This window comes from Scatophagus argus, chromosome 7, assembly GCF_020382885.2.
Source record: "Scatophagus argus isolate fScaArg1 chromosome 7, fScaArg1.pri, whole genome shotgun sequence".
NCBI classification, from domain to species: Eukaryota; Metazoa; Chordata; class Actinopteri; family Scatophagidae; genus Scatophagus; species Scatophagus argus.
In genome coordinates this window covers 8,259,800-8,282,210 of record NC_058499.1, presented here as the reverse complement: position 1 = coordinate 8,282,210, position 22,411 = coordinate 8,259,800, and the positions used below count along the sequence as shown (strand labels likewise).

The 22,411-nt window shown below is 43.6% G+C and overlaps 1 protein-coding gene across 1 annotated transcript; it reads right to left on the bottom strand.

Moving 5' to 3' along the window:
• Window positions 1-3,112: 3,112 nt before the first annotated feature.
• LOC124061870 (transmembrane and coiled-coil domain protein 3-like) lies at window positions 3,113-21,925 on the bottom strand. Its single transcript, XM_046394170.1, has 4 exons — window positions 21,686-21,925; window positions 5,906-6,891; window positions 5,622-5,757; window positions 3,113-5,223 (listed from the first exon to the last, which is right to left on the bottom strand). Exons 1-4 carry the CDS (start codon window positions 21,749-21,751, stop codon window positions 4,918-4,920), a joined length of 1,494 nt encoding a protein of 497 aa, XP_046250126.1. The 5' UTR covers window positions 21,752-21,925; the 3' UTR covers window positions 3,113-4,917.
• Window positions 21,926-22,411: the final 486 nt, after the last annotated feature.

The following is a 22,411-nucleotide window of genomic DNA, read 5'->3' as shown; positions in this document are numbered from 1 at the left end:
CATGAATATGGAATTTTCTTCTGGACGTTTCTCTGTATTCATCATTGGAAGTTCTAATTCTGTTCAGGGACACAGCAGGTGTGAGACCATAGTTCTTTGCTAGATGAAGGGTACACTTTGATGTTATAGTGCAAAAGCAGAGGAAGGGAACAGGGCCTGTTTCCATGACACCATAAACAGGAAATAGGAAGGGGCAAGTGCTGCCAGAGCAGTGAAAACCAGTGTGGAAGTTGTCACAGAGGTCAGAACTTTCCCATGATATGAGTTCATGCTCTCAACTGAAACACACAAACCCACACTCACACACGTTTGTACACACTTATTTATAAGCACTGCATCACACACACATGCAACTAAACGAAAACAAAAATGTAAACCAGCCAAGCTTAAAGCTAATTGAATCCACACACTCCCCACTCTCTCCTTTGTCTTCTTGTGAATGAGAAACGACTCCTCCTCAGTAGAAGAGAGCAGGAGTGAAGCTGCGGCGGTCCTTTTGCTGGCCTCCTCCGTGCAGGTCCCATCCCCTGTGGGTCACCATGCCAACCTGTGTGAGGAGGAGGCTTAGCTGCAGGCCCAGGGAGACTTGATGAGGTCCTGGGATAATTAGCAGCCCATTATGGAGCTCAGTGAATAGGCCAAAGAGCTCCGGGAGCCACAGGGGAAGAGCGCAATGGAAAACACACAGGATCTGAGCACAGATCAAAGGGAAGCGTTCACTTTTTAGATCACATAATACAGAGAAGAGAGAGATTGGGAAAGAAAATATTGCCCTCCATTCACACCTACAAATATAGCTCATAATCCCCCTTTTTTAAGCCTGTGTGTGTATGTGTGTGTGTGGGTGGCTGTGTGCATGTGTGTGTTAGTCAAGGATCTGTGCATAACACCAATCTGAATGTTTTTTTTCTCCCCCAGAGGCCTCAGTTGCACTACAAATGCTTAAAACACAGCTAGACCTCCTACACACACACACACAAACATACACGCACACGGCAGATACGCTTACATATGCGTACACAACTCACAATTCCACTCTAAACCTAAGCTTTCATAAAGTACAGGAACACTGTGTGAGCACGAGCGATCCCCAGTTAAGCTATCTGTCCATCAACCCTATTCCTGTTCCCATATCTCACCGTGTGTCTGTGCCTCTGCTTTGCATGCAGTCAGGCACTCGTCATGCAGACAAAAGCATGCACACCACTGCTTCAGATGACCCATATCGCAGTGCGGCTGAGTTAAACTGTGTATGAGCTTCAATTGTTTGTGTGTGTGTGTGTGTGTCCGATCTGCGACTACCTGGCTGTGATATGCAGCAGTTATGCTGGTGCTGTTGTGTTGTTGTGTGTATGTGACATGCTGTATGTTATCTGTTATCTGAGAGTGATAGATAACATGTAGCTTATGATTTGTTGTTCTTCATCATTGTGGCTGAACGATGCTGTTGGCACTGCACTGTAAGACTTAATTATAGGAGCACAAATCATACACTGGATTATCTGATGCATGAGCTAATGCAGGGTGTATCATGAATTCCTCTTGCTCACCGTTAACAAATTATTTAGCCACCATGGCTTTATGTGATTTGTTCACATTTCATAGATCAACAGTTAACATTTATGTATTGATGTTTATTATGTAAATGTCTGCATTCTGTGAGAACAAGTACAGTTCTGCTTCCCAAGGGGCTGAGCAAGTACACTGATCTAAAATAAAATTTAATGCAACTGAAATACAGGCATAATAAGGACTTCCTAAAAACAGTCAACAGACTCAAAAAAAAGGCAATCACTCTCATATGTCACTTATGAAGCACTAGAAGTGTGTGGTTGTGTCTATTTACACAGAGACCTTACCCTGTGCCTATATTTTCTTATTTTTCTATTATTTTTGCTGAATTTGTGACATTTCTGGGTCACAACAATTCTGAAGAAAGATGGCAGATCGTAGAGTCTCAAGCCCAGGCTGTTAAATATTGACGTTTGGGGTTGGTGGCGAGCTAACGACCTGTAAATGACACTCAACAATCCACTGTCTTTCTCCAGATTTGCTTAATGATGTGTTTACAAGCAGAAGCGAACAACTGCTGCATATTATGCCTTTAATGTATGACATAACTGTGAATTAACATCCCTTAATTAAGTGTGAACTTATCACATGTAGTCTTAGTGACGTGACGATTTGTTCATGGGGAGTGATGGTATTGTTTGCATCCTTATCTTACCACATGTTGTACTGGCTTGGCTGAGTGGTCATTAATCATCTCTGATCATCAGCATCAGCAAAACCTGCCCTGATGGTAATCACACGGATGCCAGTTACAGACAAGTACCAGTTAGCAGACAACATCCCTCTACACAGCATGGATTACAGTATGAAATAGATTTGATGTTAAGGAAAATACACAGAAATAAGCTGCAATGGAGAAAACCAAGTAGAAAATTGTAGTATCAGTGATCATTGTCTTACAACAGCAGAGGGCAGTACTCTTCCCCGTTGCTTGTAATTTTACTGCCGCTTGGAAGTATTGTCGCCTTTTTCTGTGCCGTTGTAGTCTTAATGTTTGTGTGGCATAAATAATTCAGATTTTAAAAAATACGTCTAAAATCTGCCTGGCACCATGAAGCCTGTATGAGAGGCTGCAGCCCTCCAATATGTTCCGTGTTGTCAACCGTGCAGCATGTGCGCCCCCTAATGGTCAAGAAGGAAGAGAACAACAAGTACTTGTAGCTTAACAGAGAGTAACTTATTAGAAACAGAGTGCTTATTAAGTTTTTCAAAGGGTTTATTCTTCTGGTGCAAAATGTCCAAAAGGATGAGGGGATATTGAGAACCAACAACCACAGAGAAAGCTTTACCAACAAAGGGCATACTCAATACCTTCTGTGAATGTAACCAGGTTACTTTCAGGAAGTTTCAGTGAATTAACAAACTTCCATCTCAGTTTCCTTTTTTAATTTACACCAGCACCAACATGGTGAAGTAATCTCTAATTTCTTGACTGTTGTCCACACTGTTGAGACATACAGTAAATGAGAATATGTAAAGAAAAAAATAAACAATCACTGGACTAATACAGTGACAAAAACCAAAAAAACTCCCCCACATGTTGATTAAAAAGGCTTGTTTAATTTAACAGAAACTGCCAGACGAAGGCACGTAATGCATGAAAATACAACTGATTGATCACATAGTGCACTGCAGATGAAAAGAGAATGTAAACCAGATCTGTAGTTCCGCAGGCAAGAACATCCTCAAATACGTCAAAACAAGAACAAAAACATACAATGCAGTCAGTAGACACGACAACAAACATCAACACAAACATGTTATTATGGCAGACAAACATTAAAAAGTGGTCTGTAGTTTCACGTTAGATCCTCACAGGCAATGTTTGCAAGACAAACATGAAATAATACATTAGTCATTCCAAAGAAAGATAGGCTCATAGTTCATAAATCAGAGCCAGTAGTGTGCTCATCACTGGAGCACTGAAGGCTGTTTGTTGATTCTTTAAAAAAAATAAAATAAAAAAGAGAGAAAAAATTGCATTTTTTCATCAGAAAAGGCTTCTATCACAGTATAACCCATCACTTCTCAATCACATTATTAGTAGAAGACAAACATCAGACTCGTAAGACATAAAAAGAGCCAAATGACTGACTCTGTGTGTGTGTTTCATGGGTATGTGCGCATGTGTGGTTGCACAGGAGAGCTGGCCTGTGTTGATATTACCATGCTATCAGCATGGCAATGCAGTGGGGCTGGTTTTCGGCCCTTGAGAGAGGAGACAGCTGGTCTTATCAGAGCCCAGCAGTGACTTCAGTGGTTATGGATCTCTCGTGCCAACAGTAATGATGCTCCCCTTACCGACCCCAACACCCCTGTCACTGTAAAACACTGACGTAAAACATTCGCTCCTGAAAGAAACATTTTAAAAACAGAGCTTTTAGACATCCAGTATATTGCACTTTAAACATCAAATACAGTAAACAGAAAAAAAACCTTTAGAGATGACAAGGCAATAATGAAAACAAACACACAAAAAACAGGCCTCTCTGCTGTAGTTTGAAGATTCTTCATTGAAACGTATGGCTCTACATTTGGGGAAACACGCTCATTAATTTTTTTTGTGCTGAGAGTTAGCCGAGAAGATTGATGCCACTCTCATGTCCGTATGCTAAATTATGAAGCTACAACACATTAAGCCAGTTAGCTTCACTTAGCTTAGCTAAAAAAAAGAGGGAAACAGCCTGTGTGTCTCTGTGCAAAGGAAACAAAATATACCTACCAGCCACTTTTCATAGCTGTGGCCAAGAAAGATACCAGGTTTGAGGTTTTGTTTGTGTGTGCATGTGCAATTTGTAAGATATATTCGTAAAAAGATCAAGCCGAAGCAAAATGAGAGAGAATAATCGTTTGCTGCATTCTACCTCATCTTCTGATCGTGTCCCCAAAAACTGTGGGAAAGAGATAAGATAACACGAAGACACGGAGCAACTCTGGCAGGCATCCGTTCGTAGCGGCGCCGGAAGTAAACAACAGTGAGTGAGCGAGTCCCATGTTGCTGCGCGGTAGTGATAATGCATTTCTCTTCACACTCCTTAATCCATGGATTGACTATGTCTTGAGATGATATCATAGCAATCCCTGGGGAATAAAATTTACTCTTGTATAAATATTATTACAAAGGTTAAATGAAAGTGGTTAGCAACACACATTCAAGTTTAAGACAAAGAAAAAAAAAATGATTTCAGTCTGACATTAAAAAAAAAACAAAACAGTGACCTCCGTAAATGCATGGGGTTCGTGTCTTCTGAAGATTGTACAACCAATCCCCTTAGACAGTCCTGTCCTGCCAACCGACAGCATCCATGTTACTGCAGTGTTGTTTAAAGTGTGCACTCTTCACTATCAGGCAGGCACCAGCAACCTGTCTATGGCATACAGTAAACGGTCCCAGTTCTTCCAGAATATGGTCAAAAAACAAACTCCCAGGAAGGTAGCAACCACGTGGTGCCGGCTCCTCATCAGTGGAGCGGCAAACTTGGCAGCGGTGGAGACACACACCAGGATGACGGTGATGATGGCCAGCATGATGTTAATGCTCTTCCCCAGCAAGACTCGGGCGTCACGGTTCTCGAGCTGGACCGTCTGCTGCTGCTGCTGCTGCTGCAGCTCCAGCTTGGACACTCGCGTCTGACATGACTCCAGTGCCTCCTGAGGGAGACAGAGAGAGAGAGACTGTGGGTCTGGATGTTTCCCAAGGGGCTAAATGGCATCAGCAGAGAGACTCAAAGAAGAGTTTGTATCGTCCTTCATGTCAAATAGCAAAACAGTATTGTTATCTGTTGAATGGAACCATTAAAGACAGGCAACTAATACATTCCACTAATAGACTCATCACTTGGACTGATGACAATAGCTTCACTAACAGACATCAGACAAGCTTCAGCAATGCATTAAGATTTTTATTTTAAACCTATAATAATGAATTTAATCTTACCTATTCCTATCTGGCCTGCCTGCTGATACCCTAGTCTAATGACACAAGTAAGCCACACATTCTGCAGTTTCCAAGTCACAAATCTCAACATAAAAGATGGACTCTTACATACCTGTATGTCCCTGGCCCTTTCTTGAGCCTGATAAGCCACCCTCTCCTCGATGCTGGCCAGTTCCTGCTTCAGATTAGCCATCTCATTTTGGTGAAGCTCTGTCAGGTCGTTTAGTTGGTCCTCCAAGCGCTCATACCTGGCAGTGGACGCAAAAGGATGCAGAAATGTTAGTAACAATTTATTATTTATAGGCAAACGTACTACATATGAAGCTGCATATTCTAAAGTTGGGCCTGGTGCTGCATTATATAAGGACAATGAAATATGAAGTAATATAAACGTACCTGTACCGCTCCTCTTGTAGTATTTGGCTGATGAGGCCATAATCTTTTTTGAACTGGGACTTCAGCTCCTCCATATCCTCCTCCAGCTGACTCTGGGCATCTTTGATCTCACTCACCTCCTCCAGGGTCAGGGCCATCTTCAGACTCTGGCTCTGGCCATCTTCCCCAGCCTGCTGGCCCTGACCCCGACCCTGCAACTTCCCAGCCGACAAAGCTGCCCCTGATGGGTTCCCGTTACTGTCTGAAATGGAAGCACTCCCTGAGGAGCACTCGTCATCGCTGGGATACTTGGGCTTGGTTACCATAGAGGTACTGCTACTCAGCCCCTTTCCTGCATTGTCAGTGGGAAGCGGTGAGGAAGCATCCAGAGTGTTCTTGAGGTGGGCGATGTTGTCAGCACTGCCAAATTTGTTCCTGATAAGATTGGCAAACTCCCGGGGCTTGCTGAAGAAGAAAGGAGGGGAGAGAGAAACGCCTGGTCCGATGGTCTTGATCTTGTCCATGGTCGGGTGTCGGCCACTGCCAGTCATGTCCTTCAGCAGCTCTCTGGGAGACTCTCTGGGTATGGTGCTGTGTTTGACAGAGGACCGGTGAGGTGATGGGGTATGGTGGATTTCATTGTCTTTCATCTTGCGGTGGTACTGCTCCAGCTTCTTTTGCATCTGTGCAATATTTTGAGCTGACTTCTGGTTCTTCTTTTCAAACACCTGCTTAATGCGCCCGACTTGCTGCTTGTCTGCACTGTTCACCAGCTTCAGGTACTCAGCGACGTTCTCGTCCCGTGCCGTCTGCTCAATCTTCAGCTGCTCTGTGACTTTCAGTATCTTCTGTTGGAGGTTGTCCAAGCAGGAACGACTACGCTGAACCTCAAAGCCCAGAGCAGGACCAGGACCTCCATCAGTCAGATCCAGATCCAAGTTGTTCTCTGAAGAACCCCGACGCATCGATGCAGGGAGGGTCAGAGAACTTCCCTCGGTACTCCTGTCCTACAAGGAGGAGAAACATGGAACAGATACAGTATTAGACACAGAGTATTTGCAAGTATGAGCGTTTAAGATGCACATGTGTCTAATTAGCAGAATAGGTCATGTGGAAAAGGTACCGTAATAAATGTGCCTAAAATTCGAGTTTATACATTATAAATGACAACCTAAACTTTTAAACATTTTATATCAAAACAGACACTGTTTGGTAGTTTTGGCTTTCATTCCTCTTGGTTATGATTTAGTATTTTGCTTTCTTCTTTATAAAGACACATTTGCTTAATTTTATTATGAAAAATCACAGACAATGTACATTTGAGCAAAGCTGTCCTGCCAAGTAGGTCTGCAATGCAACAGATATAACACATTAAACATTTTACTCTCTTTTTCACTCTTAAATAAATGGTTTAGAAAATTGGATTAATTGGGTTTTTTAAACTTCATCTGCTAGTGATACTTTGCCCCATGGACACGAGGGTGGCTCTGTCTGGTGATGCCATGGCTCCTTCATGTCTCTAGAAACCAGCTGGTGATTAAAATGCTAGGGCTGATTTCTTTTATTTACATTTCTGAATTTGCTCTTCATATACAGTAATCACACAAAGCAAGTCCTTCCCTCTGCTCTGTTCTGCTTTTGCCACGGTGAGACCATCTGGGCGCGTACATAATGCTCTTATTTTCACGTCTGTTACGCTTTAAGAGCCAGAATTTAATCCTGGTTGTTTATAATGTTACAGACAGATGACAAAATTCAGATAACAGCTATTAATGTGTGTGAAAGAAGTGGAGCGTGCACATCAAATGTAGGTCAGTGATAATGTCACATAAGGCCACAAGGCCCAGGAAATCCCTTTTGTAGACACTGTTCCGACTCATACAGTAGATGAAAAACAAAGTACATCTGGTAGAGGCTCAATATTACAGTCAGAGACGTACTGACACATCAGACAGAAAATGCTGAGCACAGACTACTTCAAGGAACTGAAACAGAATAGACATGGTTCAAGTAAGCAAGTTTAATTATGGCCCTAAACCTGGGGACCCTCTGTGAAGAGAAAACTAGGCATGGAGAAAATTTAATTAGGCTTCAGAGCAGCATTTTTAGAACTCAAGTGTCACTTCAAGTGTAATGGCAATGAAGCAGCAGCTTTACAAGCCCCTAGATCTTGCAAGTTGATCACAGTACAACAGCAGTGTCGTGATAGGAGCTGTAAGCTGATAAAAACCTAATACAAAGTGTTGTACAACAAGCACTACAGGCTGCACAAAGCTGCACTAATCCTTAACGAATGTAACACTGCTAGTTTCAAGCAAATAAACAGGGCAAATTCAAGCAGACTTAAAGCTCAATCCTGCTTAACATTTCCACAACACAACGTCATGGTTACATATTGCAAGCTAAGTACCTCATCAACGCATCTAGAGTTCAGCACACACTGACACACCCCGACACATGACCATCAGGTGAAACTCAAGAGGGTTGTGTGACAAGTCAAACACTGAGTAACATGCAGCAAATACTTAGACTAAAACAAAAGATGTGTTAAGCAGGATCATTCCACTGTCAAACAGTTGGATTCAAGTTAGCAGGTTATACAGGCACACTCACATTTACATGCTGTTGTTCCTGTGAACTCATACTCCATTAACTAGTTGAACTTGTTTGTAAGGCGACACAGGGAGCAAGAATTTGGTGCATTGGCTCTGAAATATTAAGTTAATACGAGAACACGACGTGTCTGTCTGCGGGTACACAATTTTTGTCCAAATATCTTTAACTAGCGGGGGCTGAATCCTAATAACTTTGGTGATCACATGACTTTTCCTGTGACATCATCATGTGCTCCAAATTTAAATTTGTCCAATATTTGATGAAAACTTCATTTATGACCACATACCTGCAAAACATCCATTCATAACAGCGTCAGCTGTACTTTCTGTTTAATGACAATTAGCATGTGTAGGAGCCTAAATGCAGTTTATTTTTGGTTAAAATAGTTTTCATGTAAAAGATACAAATTTATAAATAAGAAATATAATTTGTAATTTCATGATTGGAAAAAGATGTAAATACTATTTACATATGTGCATTTCAGTGATGTATATTGGTAAGAGAGCGCTTTTATTTTGACATTTAGGGGAACCACCAGTGGGGTGAATGTGACCTTGGTTGCCATGGGAGCGGGGTCAGTTGGACTAGGAAAGGAAGATTGGAGTGAAATAGTTTTTTGACCTCGTTCTCGCTCTTGTTTTCGCTCTCGTTTTCTATCTTAACGCCTGCAAGTCTTAATTTTGTGGACATATTTTATGTTTTGTAATGTTGCTTTAAGTTTTCAAGTAAACAGTTAAAATCAAGAAGTGGATTCGTGGATTTATTTTTTGGAGCCTGTTGATGCAAGAGAGTCAGACGAGCGTCAAGCTAAAACTTCAATAAGGACGATAAGAACCTACATTTTCAGTCAAAAAACTCGCTCTACACGGACTACTGGATGCCAAAACCGGACTGGATGATTAAGGACAACGATAACAGAAGAACCCTGCACGGATTTGGAGGTTTGTCATTCGAAAGAAGACGACGACTGTAAGTTAAAAAGCTGCTACGGATTGGCCGTGTTGTCAGTTAGGATTCAAAAGGACGTCTATCTGCCGAATGTCAAAGTGGAATGCAACGGAAAGCTGATTATTAAACAGTTGCAAACGGATGTAAACGTGAAAGATTTAAACTGTCATGGAACGATCAGAATATAAACGAGCAGTAAAAATGACAGAAAAGGGTACGGAAGATCATAAAACCAGGCTGTTGAATGCACGTAAAGGCAAGCTAGCCCAGCTTACTAGCATGACCAAGCAGCTCGAGGAACTGATGGCGGACGACGCGAATGCTGACCTCGTTAAGAACAAGCTGCGTGTCGACTTCGGTGGTTTGCAGACCGAATTTACAGACATAAATTACAGTTTGCAGCAATATATGAGTGAGGAGGAATTTTTGGAAAACCAAGCCAATTATTTTGAGCCCAAACAAGCCTCAATGACAGATTTCTTTTGGAGATGTGAAAATTGGATGAAAGACGTTATGAAATGTGATGAACAGGCAAAGAAACAGGAATGTGGTTCAGAGCGAACTGGTAGCAGGTCTGTGCGCACGAAAAGGTCCAGTTCACGACGTTCAACCATAAAGTCAACTTGCTCAATCAAAATGAAAACTGAGTTGCTGCGTGCATCCCTAAAGGCTCAGGCAGCAGCTGTAAGGGAAAAATTGGCCATCGAACAGGAGGAGGCAGAGCTCCAGTCAGAGCAAAGGAGAATTAAAGCTAAGAAAGAAATGCATGAAATTCAAACAAAATTAGCTGAAACAGATGCACAATTGGAGGTTTTACAAAGATATGAAGATGAGCAAGACGGTGTGAGCAGCTGTGAGTCTGATGCTCCAGATGACAAAGGGGCAGTGCAAAGCACTCCACTCACATTGCCACAACATGACACGCCAGCTCTGAATTATTCACAATCCCAATCTGATGCATTTAATCACAGCTTGCCTGTTAGACCTAAAGTAAACGCAACTGATGCAAAAAAGAATGAAAGTGAGGCAGTTGTGCTGGATAGCTTGTGCCAAGCCATAACACAACAGGCTAATGTCACAGAGTACTTAGTGAGGAATCACAAGGCATCTCTACTTCCTGATCTCACTATTAAAACATTCAAAGGAGACCCATTGGAGTTTAAATCCTTTATTAGATCCATTGAACATGGCATTGAAAGCCGTACTGAGAATGACAGTGATCGTCTGCAGTTCTTGTTGCAATACACAAGTGGACAGCCACATGAGTTGGTGAAGAGCTGCATTCACATGCCATCTTCAATAGGATACGCCAAAGCAAAGCAAATGTTGCAAGAATATTTTGGTGATGACTACAGGATTGCAGAGGCATACTTAAAGGAAGCAGTGGACTGGCAGACAATCAAACCAGAAGATGGCGCTGCGCTACAGTCATTTGCATTGTTCTTAACTGGGTGCTCCAACACAATGGCAGATATTAGCTACATGGAAGACTTGGACAATGCAGCCTGCATCAAGGCATTAGCTAACAAGCTACCCTATAAGCTGAAAGAATCCTGGAGAAAGTACGCCTGCGACCTGCAAGAAAGAACAAAGGCAAGAGTCAAATTCAATGATTTTGTTGCGTTTGTGAACAAACAAGTGAAGTATTTACTACACCCTCTCTATGGGAACATTAAAGACAACACCATCAACACAAAAGACTCAGTTCGACAGAAGCCAAAGGCACAAGAGAAAGACATGGCAAAATCCAAGAAGGTTTTCACAACATCCATTGCTTTGTCAGCAGAAAACAAAGGCAAGAAGGAAAATGAATGCTCAACAGATAACAAAACAAAATCAGTGGATGCCCATGCAAAACCATGTCTACACTGCAGCGGAGAGCATCACAGTTTAGCGGTCTGCAGAGGATTCAAGAAGAAGCCACACAAGGAAAAGCTAGAGTTTTTGAGAAGTAAAGGGCTGTGCTTTGCATGCTTGAAACATGGCCATATGAGTAGCAGCTGTACGGAAAAGGCTCAGTGTCAAGAGTGTGCTCGTTCACATCCGACACTGCTGCACATCACTTTCAAAGAGTCAAAGGAAGAAATGTCGAAAGACAAAGAAAGCAAAGATGAGCAAGCCGTCACCAACGCTCTTGTTCAAGCATCTGAACTATGCAGTGTCACCGGGGCCGGTAAAGAAGATTGCTTCCTATCCATCGTTCCGGTCCAAGTCAAGGCACAGAAAGGAACCAAGATAGTGACCACATATGCATTTTTGGACCCAGGCAGCTCCGCTACCTTTGCTACAGAGTCACTAATGAAAGAGCTGAAACTGAATGGACGCCGCACAAATATTTCCTTGCGAACCATGGGGAATGAATCTGTGGTGAACACACGCATAGTGACAGGATTGGAAATCAGTAACCTGGAAGGTGACCAGTTTATTGAGCTTTCAGAGGTGTTTTCCCAGAAGGCCATTCCTGTGACGAAGGATAATATCCCACGCCAAGAGGATGTCAGTAGGTGGCCTCACCTACAGGAGGTGAAGCTTCCAGCCGTTGAAGCAGGAGTAGGACTGCTAATCGGCGCTAACATTCCCAAGGCCATGGAACCACTTCAGGTGGTGAGTAGCGTGAACGACGGGCCATATGCTGTGAGAACAGCGTTGGGCTGGACAGTCAACGGACCTCTTAAAGGAGGAAATGATGGACTGAGAACTAGGTCACCGGCAGTAACAGCTAACCGAATCTCAGTAGCCAGGCTAGAGGAGCTTTGGCACCAACAATTCAAGCTGGACTTTCCCGATGCGGGACAGAGTGAAGACATTGAAATGTCAAAAGAAGACCACCAATTTATGAACATGGTGTCTCAGTCTGCACAATTGAAAGATGGCCACTACAGTATTTGCCTTCCATTAAGAAACAAATCGCTGTGCATGCCAAACAACAGACCAGTAGCAGAGCAACGTGCACTGAACTTAAGAAAAAGATTCATTAAGGATGCAGACTATCGTGCAGAGTATGTTGCATTTATGGAAGACCTTGTGAAGAAAGGCTACGCAGTTCCAGTCAACAGTGCTGAATGTGAACCACCTGAAGGAAGAACTTGGTATCTGCCCCATCATGGAGTCAGACACCCAGTCAAGCGCAAGCTGCGCGTTGTCTTTGATTGTGCAGCAAGCTTTGGAGGAATATCACTGAATCAGCAGCTTCTACAGGGACCAGACCTGACAAGTTCGCTAGTTGGGGTCCTCACACGGTTCAGGCAAGAGAACATCGCTGTCATGGCAGACGTGGAAGCCATGTTTTACCAAGTGGCAGTGAAAGAAGAAGATACAAATCTACTCAGATTTCTCTGGTGGCCAGAAGGAAATCATGAGGAAAAGCTTGCCGAATTCAAGATGAAGGTGCACATCTTTGGTGCGACCTCGTCGCCAAGCGTTGCAACCTACGCTCTGCAGAAGTGTGCAGCTGACTTCGAGGATGAATTCGGGCAAGAAGCTGCCACCACAGTGAAGAAGAACTTCTATGTGGATGACTGCCTCAAGTCAGTAGTTGATGAGGATGCAGCAGTCACTCTGTGCTCCAACTTGCGAGGCATGCTGGCAAGAGGTGGTTTTCGGCTAACCAAATGGGCAAGCAATAGCAGAAAGTTGCTCAACTCGATTCCTGATGACGAGCGAGCTCAAACGTTTCAAGATCTCGACTTGAACTTGGACAGTTTACCCATGGAGCGAGCATTGGGAATCCAATGGTGTGCAGAGACGGATCAGTTTAAGATCAAGATCAACATCAAAGACCGTCCACACACCAGGAGAGGCCTGCTCTCGTTCATGAGCTCGATCTTTGACCCTCTGGGGCTCATAGCTCCAGTGGTATTGCCCGCCAAGAAAATTCTGCAAGATCTGTGCCGGCAAAGGTACAGTTGGGATGACAGCCTGCCAGCAGATGTCATAAAGGAATGGACTAAGTGGACGTCTGACTTGCAACAGCTAGAGGGGTTTGGTGTTGACAGATGCATCAAGATGGAGGCGTTTGGTGCACCAGTCTTTGCTCAGCTACACCACTTTGCTGATGCAAGTGAAGATGCTTATGGAACAACTAGCTACCTTGTACTACGCTCCTTAGCCGGTGAGACCCAGTCCTCTTTGATGATGGCGAAGGCACGGGTAGCTCCCTTGAAATCCCCGACCATACCAAGGATGGAGTTAACTGCAGCTTCAGTTGCAGTAAAGATGGACAAGCTGTTGAAGAAAGAGCTTGAATTGGAACTCCATGACTCAGTATATTGGACAGATAGCACAGTTGTGCTTAAGTACTTGAACAGTGAAAGCTCCAGATTCAAGACTTTCGTGGCCAATAGGGTGTCAGCCATCCTGCAGCACTCTCAGGCTTCGCAGTGGAGGTATGTCAATACCAACCTAAATCCAGCGGATCTTGTGTCCCGAGGTCAGTCGGTCGAAGCATTCTTGGAGTGTGAAAGCTGGCTTTCCGGACCAGATTTCCTGCACTGCGAGGAAGACCAATGGCCAAAGAATCCAGATCCTGGAATGATACACGTGGATGACCCAGAGGTCAAAAAGGTTCAATCTCATGCTGTACAAGTGCAAGACTTCAAGGACCCGCTGGACCAGCTGATGCTGTACTACTCATCCTGGACAAAGTTGAAACGCGCTGTAGCCTGGTACCTGAAATTGAAAGATCTGCTGAAAGAGCTAAAGGCAAACAAAAGGAAGGAACCAAGCTTGTCAAGCAAGGAAAGATTGGACAGATTCAAGAAAAAATTCCAAGGAACAAGACTTACCTGTGAAGACTTCACGAAAGCAGAGACAGAAATTGTAAGATACACACAAAAGAAAGGATTCCAAGAAGACCTGGAAATGCTAAATGAACGACAAAGGGTGAAGAAATGTAGTTCGCTTCGCAAGCTGAACCCAGTGGTACAAGACGGACTCATGAGAGTGGGAGGTAGGCTGAGCCGTGCTGCAATGCCAGACGACTGCAAGCAACAAGTCATCTTGCCAAAAGACTCACACGTCACAAGGCTCATTCTTAGACACATTCATGATGTAACAGCACATGCAGGAAGGAATCACATGCTGGCTCAGTTGCGGCAGAGATTCTGGATCCCTGGAGCAAATGGAGCCATCAGGAGAATGTTGTCTAAGTGCATCAGCTGCAAGAAGCTGCATGGCACAGCTGGCAAACAACTCATGGCAGATTTACCAACATGCAGAGTTCTGCCTGATGATCCTCCATTCACGCGAGTTGGCGTTGATTATTTCGGCCCATTCCTGGTGAAAAGAGGAAGAGGACATGTAAAGAGATACGGTGTCATTTTTACGTGTCTTGCTGTTCGAGCAGTGCACTTGGAAGTTGCGTCCTCGCTTGACACTGATGCATGCCTGAACGCAATTAGAAGATTCATAGCAAGAAGAGGACAAGTCAGAGAAATGTATTCAGACAACGGGACGAACTTCAGAGCAGCCGAAAGTGAAATGAGGAAAATGATAAGTGAATGGAACACCAACAAGATTGAGAGGCACCTACAACAGAAAGGTGTACAGTGGCACTTCAACCCTCCGACAGGTTCCCACCACGGAGGAACCTGGGAGCGGCTCATCCGCTCAGTGAGAAAGATTCTGAACGCCACAGTGAAAGAGCAAGTCATGGATGAGGAAAGCCTACACACTTTGTTGTGCGAAGCGGAGGCCATCATAAACAGTAGGCCCATTACCAAGGCGTCTTCTGACATCAATGATTTAGAGGCCTTAACCCCTAATCACCTTCTGTTACTGAAAGTCAAGCCTGAGCTGCCTCCAGGAGTGTTCAGCAAAGACGATCAGTATACAAATCGAAGATGGAAGCAGGTTCAATACCTTTCGGACATATTCTGGAAGCGCTGGTGCAGAGAATACCTCATGCAACTACAAGAGCGCCAACGATGGATAACGCTGGAAAGAAACTTCTGCGTCGGTGACGTGGTGCTGATTGTCGACGACACATCTCCTAGAAACTCCTGGCCGCTTGGAAGGATCACAGAAGTTTTTCCAGATCGGAGAGGTATCGTTCGGCAGGTGAAGGTCAAGACCCGGACCAACGAGCTCTTGCGCCCAGTAACCAAGCTGTGCCTGCTGCAAGAGTCAGAGACTGATTAATGGACTTTCACATATCCTTTTCCATTGGTGATAGTGTGATAAAGTTGTGTGCTGTACTTCAAATGTTATTTAGTTTTGACTTACGTGAGCTTAAAGTTAGATAATACAAAGAGTGTGTTATTAGGCTCCTTTGATTTAAATTTGAGTAATTGTTTCAAGGCATTGATAACAATTAGGGGCCGGTAATGTAGGAGCCTAAATGCAGTTTATTTTTGGTTAAAATAGTTTTCATGTAAAAGATACAAATTTATAAATAAGAAATATAATTTGTAATTTCATGATTGGAAAAAGATGTAAATACTATTTACATATGTGCATTTCAGTGATGTATATTGGTAAGAGAGCGCTTTTATTTTGACATTTAGGGGAACCACCAGTGGGGTGAATGTGACCTTGGTTGCCATGGGAGCGGGGTCAGTTGGACTAGGAAAGGAAGATTGGAGTGAAATAGTTTTTTGACCTCGTTCTCGCTCTTGTTTTCGCTCTCGTTTTCTATCTTAACGCCTGCAAGTCTTAATTTTGTGGACATATTTTATGTTTTGTAATGTTGCTTTAAGTTTTCAAGTAAACAGTTAAAATCAAGAAGTGGATTCGTGGATTTATTTTTTGGAGCCTGTTGATGCAAGAGAGTCAGACGAGCGTCAAGCTAAAACTTCAATAAGGACGATAAGAACCTACAGCATGTATTAGGTGGCTAACATGCAAACCTAAGATGGTGAATAATAAAGGCTAAACATCAGCATCAGTTACCACACTATCATTAACATTTACCTCAAAACACTGCCAGACCTAAGTACAGCGTCAATGGCTGTGAACTGTAGTATCGTTGTTACACGCATGTACAAATTGTGTCAATAATTATACTGTACATACATAATACATATAGTTTTTATGTACAGTCTGGAACCAGAGAATGACACGCTTCTTTTCTAGAAGCATGCCTGGGGTATCTCAGCCTCTGCCTTCAGCCCAATCTCTCCCCCTCTCTGGCATCTGTCCTTCCTCAACACAGGACTCTTTGTATGGAGAGAAAAAAGCACACTTTGTCATATCCTACCTCTGCTCTGTTCAGGACTCTGATGACCTAACTGCTGCATATGGATTCACTGGCCTGACGTATAGCCTGAGGAGCCCAGTACCCAATCTCAATCCTGCTCCTTCCAGAATGCGTGCAATATCTCTTGTCAAAACAATCAGGTTCACACATAAGCTTTTGTCAAACCTGTTTGTCATACAAGAGAAAAAGAAGCCTAATATCCTCCTTCCCGAAGTGGAGGGCAGGCTTGTGTGTAGGCTGCTCATATTACCCAGTCCTTTTAGTTTTCAAACACAAAGAGCTGCCTGTTTGACCAGACAGCTTGGACTGCATGCTATTTCTGCAGGATTGGAACTTAGCTAACTCCTCAGGCTCTTTCCCACCACCAGTCTCAACTCTTAAATGTTATGCAAGAGCCTCTTCTGTAGCATTAGAGGCCAAACACAGAGCAGAGCAGATTACTGCTTCAGGTAATGCCTTATCATAGATACGGAATGAGTGTAAAACAGATCAAGCTACGACCTGGCAGCAAGTGATGGGTCAGTGCTGAGGCCTGCAGCAAAAGCAAAGCTTGACAGGAGTGGGAGATGTTTGAGAGGAGTATTGATACACCTTACACATTCACACTCATGCAAGTAGAGTCAAACCAAAATAGTATTACAGAGCTGGAATGTTGCAAAAACAAAATGGCTTTTGGAAGCATGAGGCCTGATTCATGAAATGCAGCTCAAATAACACCAGTAACACAACCCAGATGTTTCAGACGCACTGCAACCCCCCAAAAAAGTAGAAGGAAAAAAAAAAAAAGAGTATAACAATTTCCTGACAAGACATTCTGCGAAAACTGTACGATTTCAATTTAATAAGCCTATTTCCACTGCCGCCACTGCTACTCAGGATTTCTTCCTCTGCTGTCTAACTGCTGGAGCAATCTGAGGGTCTCTCTGGATGAGTGGCTCCGCGATATGAATTAGCCTCATGCTGATGAAAATGTCCTCCCAAATTTGCAGAGGAGCTGCCCTACTTTTCACTCCATTTCTCCCAAACACTTATGCAGGCGTTCTCCAGGGGTTGTTGAGGTGGGAGGGTGAAGCAGTGTGAGGACTGAAGGGGGGGGGGGGGGGGTAACAAGAGGAAAAGCTGCTACAGCACAGCAGATGGCGGCGGTACAGTCTGACAGTTAGGTGGAAGGTCCTTAACTGAGGGGGTCACAGATTCAACCTTGGCTGAAGTCTGATGAGATGGTGACCTGTGCAAGTGTCCTTAATGCTTTGGGATTTAAAAGCTGAGGTCCAATCTGCCTGATCAAATGCTTAAAATGCATAAATGTGATAAAATGTTGTCTCGGAAATTAACAAGTCAGGTATACGCCCACTGCCGCCTGACTCACCTACTGATATTAATGTGTCAGTAGAGCAGAAGAGAGACAGACGGAAAGTGGGAGTGGCACAGAAACCAAAACAGATAAGCAGACAAGAACAGAACAAAGGGAGGACGCTCCCAAGCAGAGCACAGCGGCACACATCATCCCAATCATCATCATCATCTCCACCGACGGGATCTACAGGAGGCCTGTGTGCCCCCCCCCCGGGCAGCCTCCCTCACACCTCAGCACTGTGTGAGCCGCCGCCCCCCCTCTGTCCTACATAGCACACAACGTCTGTCCAACTCCACAACCGATTTAATAAACTCTGACTTCACTAGACAGCATAGCATAAGGATCCCGCAGCATTAGCCTCAATCTTAACCCAACACTGCAGAGCTGTATGCTAAAATTTGCCTAAACCTTGGCTACATTTTGGGGGCAAACCCTGATAGAAACCACAGATGCTGTGTATCTCACAACGCTATGTGCTCTCTCTTGGATCAATGATCTAGTTAGTGATTCAGTTTGTCATGCAAAAACAGACCTCATCTGCCCACTGCAGCAGAAGAAGAACGAGGCAAGGCAGCGATTCAGCGTCCTGAGGTGGAGGCACACAAATAATTAAGAAATGAGTGTGTTCGCGGTGGTTGTGCATTAAATAATGAGAAGTACTGGTGAAATAAACTGAGCGTACTTCTCACTAAACTTGCTGTTGCACCCTGTTCACATTATTGAAACCTCAGACGCTTTCTTATGCAAACAGGAAGGCACTGTTCCTGTTATGAGGAAGTAATGATGTTAAGTACATACAGTCGCAACTCTAATCTGCTGAAACCATCAGTTAATAAATATAGGCATACAGACGCTGCAACTACGAGAACCGCTGTCTGCAGCGAAATGAAGGACTGAGACCAAAATGATCAAGCTGTGGTGTGTGGTACATGGGATGGCATTTGTTTAGCCTTCCCTCCGTCTGTGTCTCTGTGCACTCCAAATAAAAACACAAACACACACGGCAATAGAGCTGGCGCACTCATTGAGATGGAACAAAACCGTCCCTTCAGCAGAGAACTGAACCACAGAGGGGAAGAAGCCTGTGGTGCTTATTGGTATTCCCTCCAACTGATCCTCATGGATACAGACACTCTCCCACTCAGAGCTCACACGGGGAAACGGGAAGAAAACCAGAGAGGGGGGAGAGTGAGGGCGACAGGGAGCACATCTTTGATTGTAGTCAGAAAGCTGACCCAACATCTCTTCCTCCTCCTCCTCCTCTCATCTGCACCCCACAGCTGCCTATGTGGCCACACTGATTGCAAAACCTTTCTTCAGAGGCCAAACGGTATACACACTCATCAGAATAAAAGAGGAAAAAAGAAATAGCAACAGAGTTTGAAGTCTTGAGTTTCCTGAATGACTAATCCCCCCCCCCGGGGGTCAGGGGAATGAATCGCTTAAGACGTATTCACTATTATCTCTTGACAAGCCTGTCCAGGACTAAATCAATAGCCCATTAACACTCCCAGCGTCTGCCTGCCCGCATGGACTGGGAGAGTATTGAATGGGATTCAATTAAGATAAATATGCAGCGTTCAATATACTGATTCAAAGTGAGAGAGTGAGTTTAGCCAATGATGTATGCAGCATTGGATTCACACAGAATACAGAACACAGCATATTAAAAGGTTACTAATTACACTCATGTGAGCGCTAATATGTTTGGCTTTTCCCGGTCACATGACTGTTAAAGAGTCATACAGGTAAAGCACACGGTTCACGTTAGGACAGACGTGTCGCTGAGAAACGGCACATAAATTTCAGCAGAGTCCCCGTTCAGCGAGGGTTAAGGACCATTTCTGGAACCAAGCCACTCAAACTGAGGTGTTGCGTCATCTTTGGCCTCTAACCCACCATATTGGCTGCACAATGGCTTTTTGAGGAACCAAACTGGAATGTTATTTGTGGCAAACAAAAGGAGGAAAAACATAATTGCAAATTCCTTTGATAAAAAAACCTGCCAAAACTTTGGATGTGTTGTTCTGTTACACTCTGATAGCCGATATGCCACAACTGTCTAATTGTTTACTTAAGAGGCTGGTTCTAATCATTTGCATACAATTCTGCTTCTGGGGGGGAAAAAGATACTGATTTCATTAATTTATTTTAAGAGTTGGTGCTTCACTTTAATCTCAAGTATCTGCAGCTGCTCACGGGGCAGCAAGGAGGTTTTATGAAGATCTAACCAGGCCAAAGAAGACCTCGAAGAGCCCCCTTTGGGATGCACGATCCCATTGGTGAGTAGATCAAAAGCTCGTGCTCCACCTTTGCAGACAATAGGTGGCAAGCCTAAAGGCTCATTCTGCAAAGAGAAACAACCTGCTGCACGATAAATGACTGACCATCCCTCTCCTCTGTGTCACCGAAACACAAAGCTGTACTCACACACTCGCCTGTAGGGGATTTTTCTAAACACCATACTTTAACATAAGCGAATGGTTGGACGGTTTTCCCCAGAAATCTGTTGGTGTAGGGGGTGTTGAGGGGGTTGACAGAAGGAGTTACACGTTGTACACACTGCAACTAACTAACTTTATTAAATCAAATACTACATTTCTGTGTAAAGACATAAAATAAGTTACTGTCTGACCCGAGGACTACTGTTGAAACACTTTACACACTGCATCATGGTAAACAGCTGCCATGGTTAAAATAAATCTCTCACTTTACTTTTTTTTTACCCCTGAAAAAACACATCAGACATTAAGGTGCCACAAAAACAGGAAACTATTAATAAAAGGTGGAATGCAGTACAAAAACTCTAAAATAAAACCCTTAGTTTTTCCGTTTCTGTTTAGATAATTGCTTTAGTTACTGCTGTACTGACTCTAGTGTATGTTAGACCACAGACTGATGCCGGATGCTACTCAGCTGTGCTGCTGTTGTGGCCTAAAAGACGCAAAATGGGGCAAATATTAGAAACACCTGAAGTCCAGTACAAACTGCAGCATAAAGAAATTCATCAGTTCATCATCAGTTTCAGTTCAAAACTACCACTGCTACTTACAATGCACAGTGATTTTATTTTTTGTCAGTCACCGTGTAAGTCTGCATAAACTACAACCAAGAGACCAACAGTGCTAGTTTTGATCGTTTTATAACAACAAAATTCACCGGATCCAACTTTCTTTGACTGTTTCTTGCACTGAAAAATATTTGGAGACTTTTGTTCCTTTTTTTTTTTAACAAAATAAGCATTTTTTTTTAAAAACGACATCAACTCTGAGAATCCTCCCTCCACACTGTTTTATGACACTACCGCACCAATCAACGAATCAAATAATCGATAAAACATTAATCAATACGGAAAACAACCTCAGTATCAGCACTAATGTCGATGCAGGGCAGCACTCGACGATTACTGTCCCGTTTGGTCGAATATGTGGACAAACCCCTGATGTCCCGAGCGGGACTGACTCAGTTTACAGTGACAGGACACATGGAGACCGTAAAGTCTTTCTGTCTTACTCTGCCTGATTTTGTGTCGCGGGGTTAAAGGCTCTTTGTGGGCAGAAATGTGCCGCTTCGAAACGGCGCAGCTGCTGGTTTCACATGACGCGCAGAGCAACAGACAACAATGAGCCGCTGGTACCGCACGGGACCCGCCGTCCGTCAAACATCACGCTGTGAGGACACTCACCATCCGGCTGCCGAGGTATTTCTCTACTTCATATAAACTTCGCACGGACACGTTGGCGCTGGGCATAATAATCCCGTGTTTGTGGTCTGCTAGGAGGTGCGGCTCTTCAATTCAGGACCAGAACTAGTTTTCGACTCACGCCTAACCTCGTTTCCATGTTTAACACCGTCTGTGTCTCTCTCTCTCTCTCAGACACACACTGAACACACACTCACTGGCTGCTCCCTTCAACATACAGAAACTGTGTGTGTGTGTGTGTGTGTGTGTGAACCCAAACCCCGCCTATTTCTGTGTGCGGGGCGGCCGAGAGAGGAGGGGTTAACCGCCTCAACAAGCTGCCAAAAAGACACAAAACAAACGGGCTTTGTGATCAACGGGAACTCCTGAAATAGGAATATTTAAGAACTTAAATATGAGTATAGATTAATTATGCCTTTACATCATTATATTCCCACAATGTTTTCACCTAAAGTGTGTCTTGTGATGAATGAGTTTCAAATAAGAGTGTCTGAGCTCCACTTTTGGGGACTGAAAATTGAAAATAAATCAAGTTTGAAACTGTTCATATATGTATATATTTTTGCTAATGAGGCCTTTTTCTTTACACATTACACTTAATCAGTGTTTGAAGAAGTACTCAGGTTTTATTTCTTGAAATTTCTTGTTTGAAAATAGTACTTTAATCTGAAAATATTCAGTTAAAAGCAAAAGTATTATCAGAGAGAT

Coding starts and splice junctions, on each gene's coding strand:
- LOC124061870 (XM_046394170.1), bottom strand. CDS start 21,751: ATGCCCAGCGCCAACGTGTCCGTGCGAAGTTTATATGAAGTAGAGAAA. Junction 6,892..21,685: donor AATACCTCGGCAGCCGGATG/GTGAGTGTCCTC, acceptor TCCTCCTTGTAG/GACAGGAGTACCGAGGGAAG. Junction 5,224..5,621: donor AAAGGGCCAGGGACATACAG/GTATGTAAGAGT, acceptor TGTCTCCCTCAG/GAGGCACTGGAGTCATGTCA.